A 15,370-nucleotide genomic window follows, 5' to 3' on the forward strand; every position below is an offset into this window, starting at 1 on the left:
GCTGAATGAACAATAACAATATCATGACCGTAATCACACTTTCTGTCGATAAGGAGAGTGCATCATGTTATACGCAAAACATATGAACACCTCCTGCCAAGGCTGGGCGTAATGATACATGCTTTTAAAAGACTGGTAGAAATCGAAGTTTGATTGAATCACTCGATTCCTTCTCCTCCCCCATCCCCCCCCCCCCCTGCCTCCCTGTCATAGTTATCATTGTGGTTATTAATGGTGACTATTACCATTTTATTTCATTTATACTCAGTCCAATAATCCAATTCAATCGAATTCAATTCATTTTATTCTATTCTATTCTATTCTATTCTATTCTATTCTATTCTATTCTATTCTATTCTATTCTATTCTCGGTCAGTCTGCAAGTACGCTTGGTAGAGAAAAAAATGTCATTGTTATCGTCATTTCTACTTTAGAATCTATATTGATTGATGTCACCTCATCATCATCATCATCACCAACACCATGATCAACAAGACTATTAAAATGATGATAATAATCATGCTTATGGTGATTAGATCAATCGGCAGCAGTATAGTAGCAACTATATAGGAGCGGCAGAAGACATCGGTATTCTTATCGCTAATTACTTATGATTAAATAGTATCCTTGATTTATTGATTTTATTAGCATCATTCTTTTCAGATAAATGTGGTAGAGCAATGGTTCATAAATACATCTAAGATTGTTCAAAAAAAAAAAACCGAAGAGAAGTTAAAGACATCTTACTACTTTGACGGCATTGATACAGACCAGGATTTGTAAAGAAAAAAATGTACAAGCAAGCAAGCAAAAAAGCAAGCAAAAAAGCAAACAAACAAACAAACAAACAAACAAAGTAATCTGGGCACATCTTCAATGTTTTTAAAATGCACTACACTTTCTGGTTTTATATTAAGCTGTAATGTAATAATTATGACATGTGCACTTTAAACAAAATCTTAAAACAGCACCTGCAAAGTTTCAAAAAAAAAATCCAACAAACTGGTTACACCACTTTCCGTAAATCAAGGCATATCAGGAGCTTAATTATCTGCATGTCCATGAATGATGACGAATTTACAAACAGGTCAACAGTTGGAAAAATAAGACATGAACAAAAATCAAAGGCAGCTAGCAGCCTTATTTTTCTCTGCCTTGTCATTCCGTGCAAGATAGCCGTATCGAGATGTCCTTATTTTTGTTGTGAAATAGCAGCTGTTATTGCTTACGGCTCTGGATCTCTTAGTATAGAAGGCTACCTCTCCGACCTAAACTTTTCATCGAATGTAATCGTGGTAAAGGCTCGGTCACAAATGCATTTACGAACTGCTACGAACGCCGTACGAACGATTTGTTGACAATTTCGTAACATCTTCTTAAGGAGGCCGTACGAAACCAGCGTTCGTAGACCGTTCGTAGACCGTTCGTAAGTTCGTAGCCTGGTCGATGGTCTTGTCCAAGATTTTTTTTTTAACTTCGTACGAAACCCTCTCTTCGTAAGGCGGGAGTAGGAACGTCGTACGAACATTGTAAGAACTACGCAAGATTTTATAGGATCGAGAGACAATTCTAGAAGCCTTAAATTCTTGCGATGATTGTAAGAACGTCTTAAGTTGTTCGTAGAGGGCTCTTGTCTTTCGTAAGATGGTCGTAAGTCTAACGAAAGAATAAAGCTACGGGCACAAAGCTTTGTACGAACAATGCGAATGTTACTGTTCTTACGAATTCTGGAATTCGTAGAGATTCGTAGATCGGACACAGATTCTTACGGCCTTCTTACGAATTTCGTACGAACGCTTTTTAATTCGCAAGAACAACTTAAGACCTTTTAGAGAAACGAAAGAATTTTCAGTTATACAATGGCCGTAACATTCGTAAGTTTTTCGTAAGAATGCCTTGAGTTATTCTTTCGTCAGACCTACGGACATCTTACGATTTCTTTTTGTCGTAAATTGGTCGCACCTGCAAGTCACGGCACTCTTAAGGTCATTCGTAAGAAAATTTTGTGAGGTTGCTAAAAAGACGCTGCCATGTCCTGTCGAAAATTATGTAACAGTTGAAAGAATTTAAGGCTTCTAGAATTGTCTCTCGATCCTAAAAAAATCTTGCGTAGTTCTTACAATGTTCGTACGACGTTCATACGGCCGTCTTACGAAGAGAGGGTTTCGTACGAAGTTAAAAAAATCTTGGACAAGACCATCGACCAGGCTATGAACTTAAGAGCTGTCTACGAACGTTCTACAAACGCTGGTTTCGTACGGCCTTCTTAATTAAGAAGATCTTACGAAATTGTCTAAAAATCGTTCGTACGGCGTTCGTAGCAATTCGTAGAGCCATTTGTGACCAAGCCGTTACAGAATTTTCGACAGGACGCAGCAGTGTCTTTTTAACAACCCGACAAAATATTTTAAAAGATCGTAAATCTTCTTACGAATGACTTGAGAGTGCCGTAAGTTGCACGTTATACGACCATCTTACGACAAAAAAAAAAAAATCGTACGATGGCCATAAGTCTGACGAAAGATTAACGCAAGGCATTCTTACGAAAAACGTACGAATTCTAGGGTCATAAATCATTTCGTTTCTAAAGGTCTAAAGTTGTTCTTGCGAATTAAACAGCGTTCGTACGAAATTCGTAAGAAGGCCGTATAAGAATCTGTGCCCCATCTACGAATCTCTATATACGAGCTCCAGAATTCGTACGAACAGTGACATTCGTACGAACGCATCGTTCGTACGAACCTTTGTGACCGTAGCTTTACGGAGAGTCCGTTGAACCATATTAGACACAGCTGTAAGCGTACTCAAATCAGCTGCTGAAATCATCTAAAAAAAAGAGGAAAAATCATTATTCCATATGCAGTTCAATAGTTTGAAAATGACTAAAAAAGTATGTAAGTCGTGCATTCTATCTTTATAAGTTGGGTAAAACAAATTTTATATTGTACCCGACATAGGGCCTAGAATATCATAATAATGGCACATGGTATTAATTCATTGTAATCCATGGGTTTGCAATGAAATTTTAGCTGTGAGCCAGGCAGATTTGTCAGGCTTTATATGTAATAATTAATGGACTAAATGTCGTATCTTATTGGCCCAAATGCACAAAAGTAGTATGTACCTAAGTCATGTTTTAATTTTACTAGTCCATGGATTAAAAAAAAAAACCATGTGTATAGATTTACGTTGTTGAAATGTACATTGTCCATGGATTGGATTTAATCGTCCTTTGCGAATTCCGGCCACTGCAGTTGTGTGATATTTTGTTGTTGTTGTAGTTGTTGTTACGGCAGCTGCTGCTGTTGTTGTTGTTGTTGTTGTTGTTGTTATGTTGTTTTTTGTGCAATGTCGTCTAAGTTGTTTCATTAGTGTGATATAGGTCCCACTTTTAGAAACTAATCGAACATTGCGGGGAAGAAAAATTGTTGATGCTGTGGTTTTGGCCTCATGCAGTAACATTCGCTCCTGTATTTTCTGAACATATTTATGATAACGATAAAAGCAGGTACATGCAATTTATTTTACCTTTTTGAGAACATGATCTTTATAAGTGTACTATTCAAACTTGTCATCCTGCCTTGACTGACCAGAAAATTAAAACATTCATAACTTTTGAACGGATTGTCCGATTTTACTCAAACTCTCACTGATGTGTTCTACTAATATTGCTGCATTCACTCAACCCACATGTCTATGAAAGTGAACTTGTCCTGTAAAGTTTAGGGTCTATTTGAGTGCTTGAAGTGCATGTGTCGTGTCACAGAAGTAATTCTGTCATACTTTTGTTGACCTTTGGCCTCTTTCATATTAACATACCTGGTTAACATACCTGGTTGTGGGCATTAAAGTTATACAAAACTTATTTGTCCCTCTGCTGCTCCATCATCTGGATACGGTAACTAACAAACTTTTGTTGCGATTTTAGTGAGAACATGGGCATAAAAATTGTTGTTCGGGGTTGCATTTGTCCTTTTTTGACTTCCATGCTTTCTCCAAGTTGGATTTGAAAGAGTTGAGTGATGTACTGTTCACCACATAATCCGGGAGATTATTCCATTCCGTGATGATACGCTGTTAGAAGACAATTGACCGTTTTTGAGTTCTGCATCTGTTCTTCGTCACCTTGTACTTCTGCCCTCTAGTCCTGCTGTCAGTTCTCAAGTTAAAAAACTTGCTTAGTCTAATGTCTTCCAGCCCATTCATAATCATGAACGTTTGGATAAGATCTGTTCTGTGTCTGCGGTAACTTAATGAAGGTAATTTCAGTTCTGCTAGTCTCTCCGGATATGTGAGATTTCTGAGGTTGGGTATTGACTTGGTTGCTCGTCTTTGGACTTTCTCTATCTTCTGTGTATCCCTTTTCAAGCAAGGGTGCCATATCTGGAGCAATACTCATAATGAACCACATTGCATTTGTCTGTATTGAAAGGTAACTTCCATGGGTCTGTCCATTTGCTCAGCTTTTCAAGATCTCTTTGAAGGACCGTGTGGTCACTGATGTTGTTTACCACAGAGTAGAGTTTGGTGTCATCGGCAAATAGTTTAACTGTCGTCGTTGGCACACCAATGATATCAGGCAGATCATTAATGTAAATGAGAAATAACTCCGGTCCAAGAATGCTGCCCTGTGGTATGCCACTCGTTACATGGGTTGGTTTAGACGAAGAAGTTCCATTTACTACTACTTGTTGTTGACGATTCTGCAAGTTTGATTTGATCCAATTCCCTAGTTTTCCTCTGATACCGTAGGCATAGATTTTAGATTGAAGCCTTTGGTGTGGGACGCTGCCGAAGGCTTTTTTGTAGTCTAGGTATATACAGTCAATGGAGTTGTTGCTGTCTAACGCTTGCGTCCATTCTTCTGATACTTCCAGTAGCTGAGTAGGACACGACCTTCCTTTACGACATCCATGTTGATGGGGGCTGAGGTTATTGGATATCATGTGCCTGTTTCCCTCGTCTCGGACGATCTTTTCCATGACTTTGCCTATAGTACTGGTGAGACTGACTGGTCGATAATTCCCTGGGTTTCTTTTATTTCCCTTTTTGAACAGTGGTGTTACATTCGCAGTTCTCCAAGACATCGGAACAATACCACTGTCTAGTGACTCATTGAAGAGATCCGTTAAAGGTTGGGCTAGTTCTTCAGCTAGTTCCTTGAGCACGCGATTGCTATCTGGACCTGGTAACTTTGAATGGTCAAATTTCGAAAGGTGCTCATTGACCATTTCTGGAGTAACTATGATGTTATCAAGAGTTGACTCCAAAGATCTGTCTTCAAACAAAGGTATGCTGGTTGAGTCCTCTATCGTGAAGACTGACGCAAAAGACTGATTCAGAACATCTGCTTTTTCTTTGTTTGATTCTGCAAGGGATCCATCAGATCTGGTAAGAACTCCGAGGGAAGAACTTAGCTTTGTTTTGCTCTGTACATATTTCCAAAAGCTCTTTGGATTGGTTTTCACTTCCTCTGCTAGTTTTTGTTTGAAGTTCTTTTTCGTTTGCTTGACGATTTTAGAAGTCTCATTTCGTATTCTGTTGTAGCTGGCTCGTGATTCCTCACTCTTGCGCTTTTGGAATACATTCCACGCTTTTGTTTCCTTTGTATTGCAGCTCTGGTCTCAATGTTCAACCATTGTGGTTTGCGGGTGTTCTGCTTGTACTTGTTATGGGGACAAACATCTCAGTGACCTTCATGATGATTGTCTCGATGTGAGCACATCTAGTTGAGGTGTCTGAGTCGGGAGGAATGTCAAATAGTCTAGCTGTAGCTTCACTACATTGGGTGGGGTTCGTTCTTGTAAACGCACTGTTGCATCACCGGCACACGACCAGTCGTCAAGAAATAATGAAACACTGTCCAACTCGTTGTTTGCTTGAATCAATAATCCAGGCCTGTCCTGATTTAATGATCGATTCATCAAAACATTCCTTGAAGAATCACAACTGAACATAAATACACCAATGTGTATCACGACGTGAACTTAAGATTCGAACGTGGGATGAAGTGATGTGATGAAGTATAGTGTCGTAGAGAAGTGTCCTGAAAGTGTCTCGAAAGTGTCTCATGGGTGAAGTGGTTTACTGTAACAAAGGAATACATGTATAATACACTTTAATTACACTGTAAATCCCTACTGCAAATTGTGCATAAGCGTCGTTATAGCTCACCTTGTTTATACTTGACTAATATTACTAATAAACAATAATTGATTATAGTGCAGTAATCAATGAACATAAACATAATACAATTGTACTTGAACTGAATGATATTTACAATGTAATCGGTCAAAGTCTTATAACTTCATCATTCTGAAGGGTTCACTTCATAACCTTCTACAAATCATTATATAAACTACCTGTCTAGGTAATGTGAACGGAGTGTTTATAATCATTGCATAATACAGTCATAACAATGCATGAAATTATGTGTGTGTGTGTGTGTGTGAATCTCCTTCAAATAACTGAGATTTTGACATACAAATTGCTGTAAAGCTTTACTACTACAACTGTACAACTGTACACACCTTTAGTTATACCAAATGATGATGACAACAAACATTTCTTCTTATATCACAATTGAATCGGGACAATCATTGATGTGTGGCTGAAATAACAAGTATTAAGCTTCTATCTCAACTTACCAACTGTTTGAGAACCCCAGTCAATTGTTGCCATACAGTCCCATACTGTATTTTGCAGCCTCCACTGCTTCGTTGGTTCTGACTGCCTTCTATCACCGATAGTTGCACAGTGAAGAAGTGTCAGAAGTTTCGCCTGTTTAAAACCAATTTTCCCTTTTCTCTATACAAATTATATAAAAAACCAGATTTCTAGAAGTGAAACTTCTTGAAACAGTGCCGACAGTGGTGCTAAGTGCACTGGGTCGGGCAGATTCCCCTTAGTGATTCGTCATCTTGACACGGTTAGTCCTCTTTTGACCTCTGTCATAACCCTTATGACCCACGTCTCTCTATGAATATATTTGAACTATATACATATCAGATCTCCTCTACTGACATCTCATTATTCTGAATGAGTGTAGGCATTATAAGTCAAATACAGAGGAAAAATCACACTTCTGCCGCTACATAACCGGCCCCAATGAGCTAACTTCTTCCAGTTGCTCATTCTCATGAATACTAATTCTAGCGGCAACGTTTAAAATTACAATCAACTTGAATCAAATAAGCACAAACATATTGCCTAATGAATGTACCATGTTATGCACTGAAAATCAAACAACAAATGTAACAATCAAAAGCCTTCACTGAAAGCTACGTATCACGGCAGTCTCTGCTGTGACAATTGCAGAATCACATATTATTCTTATTACTCATTTGCTTCAAGCAGGCAGAGCTTCGAAATAGGACGTCGGTAGTGTTTTGCACCGACTCTAACCTCCACTTGCCTGACTAGACCGTTTTTGTCGGGGTAGGTGGACACAACTTTGCCCATAGGCCAGTGTCCACGAGAGCTGCTGTCATCTGCCAACAGCACTAAGTCACCAATGGCGAAGTTCCTTTTGGGTTTTGCCCATCTTTGGCGAACTTGTAGGAGCGGCAAGTATTCCTTTACCCATCGCTTCCAGAATTGATCTGCCAAGTGCTGGACCTGACGCCATCTCCTCCGATGGTAACTGTCCTCCTTCGAGAAAGCTCCTGGTGGAAGGGAGGGGTTCTGGCGCAACAGAAGCAGATGGTTTGGTGTAAGTGGCTCATCGTCGTTCGAGTCCATACTCAATTGGGTGAGTGGCCGGGCGTTCAAGATGGCTTCAACCTCCGTCATCAACGTGGTGAGTGCCTCATCTGTTACCAACTGTTCTTTAAGAAGGCCTGACAGGATTCTTCTCACAGCCCGTATGACCCTCTCCCAGATTCCCCCCATATGGCTGGCTCCTGGGGGGTTGAATTCCCATTCTATGCCCTTTTGTGTCAGAAACCTTCCGACCTTCTGGGAGTTTAGTTGTGTGAGACTTTCTTTGAGCTCACGATACCCGCTCTTGAAGTTGGTACCATTGTCACTGTGGATTTTCTTTGGACGTCCTCGCCTATTGATAAACCTCCTCAGAGCGTTTATAAATGAGTCCGTGTCCAATGAGTGGGCTACTTCGAGATATACTGCTCTCGACGCCAAGCATGTAAATATACATCCGTATCGCTTCACCTGGGTTCTTCCTCTCTTAACCTGAAATGGTCCAAAGAAATCCACTCCCGTATTGGTGAAAGGTGGGGCGTTCGGGGTCACTCTTTCTCGTGGTAGATCGGCCATAAACTGTTCTCCTCTTGGGGAATTTCGCCTTTTGCATTTGAAGCAGTTCCCATCACCTTACGTACCGTTGCTCCTCCGCGAAGTATCCAGAATTTCTCCCTCAAGGCTGTCCAAGTCATCCCCGCCCCTGAGTGGCCTACTTCCTCATGGAAATGTGAGACTAACAAGTTTGTCACATGATGATCGTGTGGTAATATCAGTGGATGCTTCACATCATCTGAGAGTGGAGCCTTTGTAAGTCTCCCTCCCACTCTCAACACCCCATCATGCACAATGGGATCCAGTTTTGCAAGGCGACTTGACCGCTGGAGTTTGACAGAATCTGCTTTGCTCCTGACTCTCATCTCCTCAGGGAAAGCATGCCTTTGAACGTGCTTGACAATTTCAAGCTCTGCAACTTCCAGCTCCTTCGCTGTGAGGTCGTGTCTCATCTGTCTTGCCAGTGGGTTTCCTGACACCCGCATTCTCAGATATTCCTTGTACCGCAGTATCCACGCTACGCCTCTCTTCAGGCCATTCCATGTGGAGTATCGTTCAGTGAGCTTCTGTACAGGATCAGCAGTTGTCAGGTTTACTAGACCCTTTTTGACTTCTGGGTCGTTGAGAACTTCTCCGCTTGCTGCCAGGTCATCGTTTTCACCCAAGTCAATTGGAGGTTGTGGCCAGCATTCTTGGGGTTTCTGTAGGAATTCTGGACCGCATATCCATCTACAGTCACTTGTCATCTCTCTGGCTTGAAGTCCTCTTGATCCATCGTCAGCCGGATTTGACTTGGTGTCCACGTGACGCCATTCAGATGGGTCAGATACACTTTGGATCTTTGTGATACGATTCGCAACGAATGTGTGGAATCTTCTACTCTCATTGCGTATGTACTTCAAAACTGTCCAGTAAGTAGTGGTCGTAATCGGTAGCTTGAGTTCTGCCTTGACCACTTCCATCAATGAACATGCCAGTACTGCCGCCGACAATTCTAGTCGCGGTATTGTCATCGTCTTCAATGGACACAGTCTGGTCTTTCCCATGACGAAGGTGCACTTGATGCTTCCATCAGTAGAAGTAGTGCGGAGATACACTGCTGCAGCATATCCACGCATAGATGCATCACAAAATGCATGAAGTTCGTACTGACTGACCTCCGACGTTGGTTTTAGACATCTGTCTATGGTGATGCGCTCCAGCTGGGGCAACTCTTCCAGCCACTGCTGCCATCGCATGCATTCAGAATCTCCTACTTCTTCATCCCATCCTAGACCTTTTGCACAGATGTCTTGCAGCAGGATCTTGGCTACCAAGATGAATGGTGCTGCAAATCCGAGTGGATCATACAGGGAGCTTGTGATCGAGAGGATTCCACGCCTGGTTGCTGGCTTGTCCTTAACAGACACTCTGAAGCCAAATTGATCAGTTCCAACATTCCACAGTACTCCTAATGTGCGTTCAACAGGCATGTCATCGAGATGCAGATCTAGAATTGAGGTTGATCTTTCAGATACAGGGATAGTCTGGAGAACATCATGATCATTACTCACCCATTTGGTGAGTCGAAATCCTCCCTTCGAGAGCAACTGTCGCAGGTCGGCGCATAGTTTCACTGCTTCTTCCTTAGTGCCAACTGATGTCAAACAGTCATCGACATAGAAATTTTCTTGTACGGCCTTGACAGCAGCCTCATTTTCGTCTGTTTGGTTGTCTTCTGCTGTCTTGCGTAGGGCATAACCCGCACAACTGGGGGATGAGGTGGCACCAAACAGGTGGACAAGCATCTTGTAGTGTTTCGGCTCCTTAGTGTAGTCTCCACCAGGCCACCACAAAAATCGAAGCGCTTCACAGTCTTCTGGCGTCACTCTTACCTGGTGAAACATGGCTTCTATGTCGGCGACTAAGGCTATCTTCTCTTGCCGGAACCTTGTCAGCACACCAACTAGGCTATTGGTGTAATCTGGTCCCTGCAAGAGTTGACTGTTGAGTGATATGCCCTTGTACTGCGCTGCGCAGTCGAATACCACCCGTGTTTTGTCTGGCTTTCTTGGATGAAGTACCGGATGGTGAGGCAAGTACCAAGTCTTATTGGTTCTGTCGTTCCGCGAGTCTCCATCCTGTGGCTCTCCTTGGGCCGTCTTTTCCACTTCTTTGGCATAACCCTTCTCCAAGTATCCCTCCATGGTAGCTGTGTACCTTTGGTGGAGCTGGGGATCCCTCTTTAATCTCCTTTTGAGATATTGCAGCCGTGCCTCTGCTTGTGTGAGGTTGTCTGGTAAGCATGGATTTTCATGCCTCCACGGAAGACCCAGCTGATAGTGGCCATCGACCTTGGTGATGGATTGGTCCATTTTAGATCTCGCTCGTTTGTCTTCGAGGGACTCTCCCACCTTGGCACCAAGTGTGGATCCCCCAAAGTCCATGTACCAAAATCGTTCCACCTGCTGCTGAAGTTGCTCATCTTTGTTGTGGACGAAATTCACCTTGAAGTCAGTTTTCCTCTTCGTATTGTTGGTAGGTCCGATCAAGGTCCAACCCAGTGGTGACCTTATGGCGTATGGATCTTTTCTTCCTCCGCGCCGTTCTTCCATGACCCAGAACGCTTCTGGGACGTCACCACCAATTAGCAGCATGACCTCATTATTTTCCATATTTGGGAGTTCTAGCCCCTTGAGATGTGGCCATCTCTCAACATCCTCGGCATGCGGCATGCTACTCTCCGATATTGGTAATTTTTTGACCGTCCAAACTGAGTCAAGTTGGATGATTTCAGTTTTCCCAATTCCAGTAACAGTCATGTCGACTTCGACACTCATTACTTTGTGATTCTGTTGGTTGATTGTTGTTAGCTCAAGCTCCTTTGCCGACCCTTTGAGTCATAGCTCCTTGACCAGCCTCTCATCGCACAGGGTGACATCACTTCCCTGGTCAAGAAGCGCACAGGTGGTCACTTCTTTCCCATTTCCGCGTACCTTGACTGGGAGCACCCGAAGACACACTTTGCCTTGTTTTATTGTTGAAAGATTCGTACCCTGAGGTTGAGGGTTATTGTTGCTGGCGCCGGCCCCAGTTTGGTTACTGACACTGCTACTGTCCCGTTGAAAGTGAAGGAGGGTGTGATGTTTCATGCCGCAGCCATCATTTTTACACCTTTGTGAAGACCTGCATTCACTCGCAATGTGAGACGGCTTCAGGCAGTTGTCACACAATCGTTTCCTCCTCACCTCTCGCAGCCTTTCCTTCGGCGTCTTGGCCAGGAAGTCCTTGCACCTGAACAGATCATGGTCCTGTGAACACAATGGGCATTTACGTCCAGGCCGCTCTGTGTTTTCTTTCGTTGGCTGGCTCTCTTCGCAGCCTTGAGTGGAGAAGGAAGTCAGTCTCTTAGTACCACTAGAAGACCTTCCACCTTTCTTTGCTTGACTAACGTCTCTCGTGGACTTACCTATGTTCTGGCCATAGACATTGGTTGCTACCTGTGAATGCTGTTCTATGAACTCCGTCAGAAATTGGGTTCCACACGTGATCGTAGCATTGTCTGAGCACGCTTTGCCCAGTCCACTTGCATGTGAACTGGGAGAATTTGCTGTATCTTCAACAGAGTTTCACTGCTGTTCAAGTTTGCAGTGTGACCCATTTGTGTCAAGGTAATTTCACACTTGCGCATTTGACGAGCAAGCTCCACGAGCTTGGCTCCATCGTTTGGCCGAATTTGGTGCCTATCCAGCACTTCTCTCATCAATGCATTCGTGATCACGTGTGGTTGCCCGTACTGCTCTGCCAGTATCTCCCTGGCTTTCATGTAACCCATGTGAGGGTCCATCAACACACAACACTCAATGCTCTCCTTAGCTTTACCTTCACAAAATTGCACAAGATACATCAATTTCATGCGATCATCGGAAATCTTACTTGCTACATTGATGTCAAAGCTGTTCATGAAATTCCAATATTTGATTGGATCGCCATCGAATGTTATCATATCTGGTTTCGGCATATTCATACTCAACATCAACATATTACACAATTGTGTTGTAGAAACAGTTTCACCTGGTTTCTTGCTATCGAGAGTCTTCTTGTACATCTCACTCTCGACACGAACATTTTCATGTACTACTTGATTGTTAGGTAATTGTACTTCTACGTTACCAAATTCTACGTCTCTCTCTGCAGCGATGTTAGCTGGCTTCAATTCAATTCAATTCAATTCATTTATTTTCATTCTTCTTCTTTCTTCTTTTTCAACAAAAACATAACAAGATAAATCAGGTTTTACATCATAAACAAAGAACATTTGTCTTAATTAATAAATGGTATCAATAAACATAGGAGCGCATACTGGCAAAAAAAAATAATACAAAGTCATGCTTCAGTTGAAAAAAAAAAGGAAGAAAGAATAGAGAGGTCCACTAAAAAGCAAAGCTTGTAGATTGTGAACCACTCATAAAACCTATAAATTACTTATTTACAAACACTTGTGACGAATATAATATACGACAGGACGGGACAAAACAGAAGAAACGCAACAACATGACACAACTTGCCAGAATAGATGAAAAATATGGAAGGAAAGAAAGAAGAAAAGAGAGAATGAGAGAATACCTACACGCTGAATAAGGGAAATGGAACAGAGGATGGTAGAGAATGTGCTTCATAGAGTTGGTGCTGCATGCAGCTGAGCAAGGATTGTAATGGCTACTTCTTTACGTAATAATAAATTCAGTGTTTGAATGATTGGTGGGTGGATGATGAACTCTGAGGTTAACAAAAACTATAGCTGTTAATGAAAAAAAAACATGTCAGGGAGGATTTAATAAAAAAAGTTTCAACTTGCGCTTAAAAGAATACAAAGATGGGGAATTTTTTATTTCACAGCTCAGTGAGTTCCAAAATCTAGGACCAGTGTATATAAATGTATTCTGAGCCAATAAAGTTCTCAGGAGGGGTAAATGAAACTCATTAGATTGTCTAGTGGGATAATCATGAAAAGACTGGTTCCGTGGGAACATTGAATTGAAAATACTGGGAAGTGCATTTACATTGTAGTTAAACATAAACTGACCAAGTTGAAAAAAATACAAATCTTTAATTTTCAAAATCTCATGTTTAATAAATAATGGCTCTGTATGGGAACGTGGCGAGACGCCACAAATAATACGAATAACCTTTTTTTGTAACAAAAGTAATTTATCTAGTAAGTTTTGATGGGCACTACCCCACGCTAGGAGTCCGTAATTAAGATAAGGTAAAATTAGAGAAAAATACAACGTCAACAAAGAGGACAATGGAATATGAAACTTGAGTCTATTAATAATACCAATATTGCGTGAAATTATTGTACTAATATTAGTAATATGCGGCCTCCACGAAAGTTTATCATCCACTGTGATACCAAGGAATTTTATATGAGGAACTCGTTCTAACAAAGTGTTATCAAGAACAATACCTGTGTCTAAATCTTCTAAAGAATTACTAAAAAACATATACTTAGTTTTCTGAAGATTAAGAGATAATTTATTAGCTCTTATCCACTGAGTTACTTTTTTCAATTCGGAATTAACTATGCGTACAAGAGTATCTGGATTTTGGTGAGAAAAGAAAATATTTGAATCGTCAGCAAAAAGTATAAATGAGAGTATGTCAGATGATCTACAAAAGTCATTAATATAAATGATAAAAAGTAAAGGTCCTAATAAACTACCCTGTGGGACGCCACATTTAATGAATTCTAAACTCGAGCTGTACTCGTTCAGAGATACATATTGTTTTCGGTTTTGTAGGTAACTCCTGAACCACTCCAAGGCCTTCCCGCGTATTCCATAATGAAACAGTTTATAAAGTAATATTTCATGATTAATTGTATCGAAGGCCTTGGAGAAGTCCAGGAAGATACCAATAAGATGAGAATGATTATCAATAGTGTGCGCAGCGTGGTCAATAAACTTTAAAAGAGCATGAATGGTGCTATGTTTCTGACGGAACCCAAATTGAGAATTTGTAAAAACATTATGCAAATTCAAAAAATTAATTGTTCTCGTAAATATCAATTTTTCCAATATTTTAGATAAAGATGAAAGCAAAGAAATAGGTCTATAATTACATATATCAGAATCATCTCCTTTTTTAAATAAAGGGAAAACCTTGGCTATTTTCATAAAATCAGGAAAAACACCACTTGATAAGGATTTATTGAAAATATATGAAAGTGGGTCAGCAATTGAAGATATAATCCCCTTTAAAATAAAATTACTGATGTCGTCATAACCGGCACTTCGCTTGTTATTCATTGCGGTAACAATATCTATTATTTCATATTTTGTTGTTGGAACAAAAAAAATAGAACTGGAATTGGATTGACCTAAAAATTCAGAAAAATGTATATTTGACTGCGGTATTTTTTCTGCCAAATTCCCTCCAATCATTGAAAAATAAGAGTTAAAAATATTGACTATATCATTAGGATCTTCAAAAACTTTATTATCATGTCTTATTTTTATAATTTCTGATTTCTTTTTTGATATATTCATAGCCTGCTTCAACACCTTCCATGTATTTTTCATATCATGTTTATATTTTTCTAACTGAATCATATAATATTTTCTCTTTTCCAACCGTTGCCTTCGTCTGCAATTTCTTGTGCCCAGAATTCAGCTTCCAGGTCGGCATTTTCCTTCTCATTAACAATGTCCATCTCAGCCATGCGCGCTTCCAGTTCGAGCCTTTCTCTATCCAGTTTCTGCCTTTCCCTTAGCTGTTCAAGCTTCTGCTGCATGAGCCTCTGCTTTGCCCTGGCCTCGCGGAGCTTCATACTACTCGTTGTCGAACTCGCAGTGCGGATGGAACGAGCTGATTGGATCGACCTCACAGATCGGCGCCCATCGTCGTCGTCGTCTCCACCATTCTGCTGTTTCGTCGCTTCCTCCATCCAGCCAGACAGCCGCTTGTTGAACTCCTCCTTATTAAGCTTGTACGACTCAAACTGCTGCATAGCGTCCTGTAATTCATCTCCACTAAGCAGAGCAATGTATTGATGGTACTTGTTCTCATAAAGAAGAAACATTCCTTTCAGCTGATCATATTTGTGTTGCACGGCATCCTGATTTTCATAATTCAC

At 41.0% G+C, this 15,370-nt stretch overlaps 2 protein-coding genes across 2 annotated transcripts; both read right to left on the minus strand.

Moving 5' to 3' along the window:
* Positions 1-7,335: 7,335 nt before the first annotated feature.
* LOC139727867 (uncharacterized) lies at positions 7,336-7,890 on the minus strand. The gene has a single exon (XM_071638840.1). It carries the CDS (start codon positions 7,888-7,890, stop codon positions 7,336-7,338), a length of 555 nt encoding a protein of 184 aa, XP_071494941.1.
* Positions 7,891-8,246: 356 nt separating this feature from the next.
* LOC139727876 (uncharacterized) lies at positions 8,247-11,054 on the minus strand. Its single transcript, XM_071638850.1, has one exon. The coding sequence runs from the start codon at positions 11,052-11,054 to the stop codon at positions 8,247-8,249; it is 2,808 nt and encodes a 935-aa protein (XP_071494951.1).
* Positions 11,055-15,370: the final 4,316 nt, after the last annotated feature.

The sequence above is a fragment of the Diadema antillarum genome, unplaced genomic scaffold, assembly GCF_040938485.1.
Source record: "Diadema antillarum isolate AM-2024a unplaced genomic scaffold, OU_Dant_1.0 scf00000018, whole genome shotgun sequence".
Lineage (NCBI taxonomy): Eukaryota > Metazoa > Echinodermata > Echinoidea > Diadematoida > Diadematidae > Diadema > Diadema antillarum.

What these genes read in the sequence shown, in the direction of transcription:
- LOC139727867 (XM_071638840.1), bottom strand. Translation starts at nt 7,890, where the DNA reads ATGGGGGGAATCTGGGAGAGGGTCATACGGGCTGTGAGAAGAATCCTG.
- LOC139727876 (XM_071638850.1), bottom strand. Translation starts at nt 11,054, where the DNA reads ATGACTGTTACTGGAATTGGGAAAACTGAAATCATCCAACTTGACTCA.